General features: G+C 33.1%; 1 protein-coding gene across 1 annotated transcript in view; it reads left to right on the plus strand.

Annotated features, from left to right (window-relative positions):
* Window positions 1–280: 280 nt before the first annotated feature.
* Window positions 281–483, plus strand: part of LOC106535237 (rho guanine nucleotide exchange factor 6) — a gene marked incomplete at its 5' end in the record, with an annotated part of 14,143 nt that continues 13,940 nt past the window's right edge. The window contains 1 exon segment of the mRNA XM_014032194.1: window positions 281–367. Coding sequence (XP_013887648.1) covers window positions 281–367 — 87 coding nt within the window.

Here is a 483-nt window from a genome sequence, read left to right on the forward strand (position 1 = left end):
AATCATCAATATTAAAACAATAAAAGGCTTGAACTACTTCACTTGGTGTGCAATGAATCTAAAATATGAGAAACTTAAGTACATTACAGAAAATAATGAACTTTATCACAATATGCTAATTTTTTGAGAAGGACCTGTATGTGTCACACAGACAAGAACAACCTCAAGAAGTCCACACAAGAATTATGGCATGACCTATATAGAAAATCATTAAATTTATAGCCACCCCAACCTGACTATCTTTTTGTGAATGTAAACAAACTGTGTTTGTTTCTTTCAGGAAAAAGAGGAGCGCTACCTAATGCTTTTCTCTAATGTGCTGGTTATGCTCTCTGCCAGTCCCCGGATGAGTGGCTTTATTTATCAGGTGAGATGGAGTGTGCTTTAGTTTTCATGGCAGTCAGACGTCTTTGAAGATGAAAATTCTTCCACTTCTTTTTGTTTTGTTTTTTTTACTTGATTTTTTTTTTTTTTTTTTTTTTT

This window comes from Austrofundulus limnaeus, unplaced genomic scaffold (genome assembly GCF_001266775.1).
Source record: "Austrofundulus limnaeus strain Quisiro unplaced genomic scaffold, Austrofundulus_limnaeus-1.0 Scaffold1392, whole genome shotgun sequence".
Lineage (NCBI taxonomy): Eukaryota > Metazoa > Chordata > Actinopteri > Cyprinodontiformes > Rivulidae > Austrofundulus > Austrofundulus limnaeus.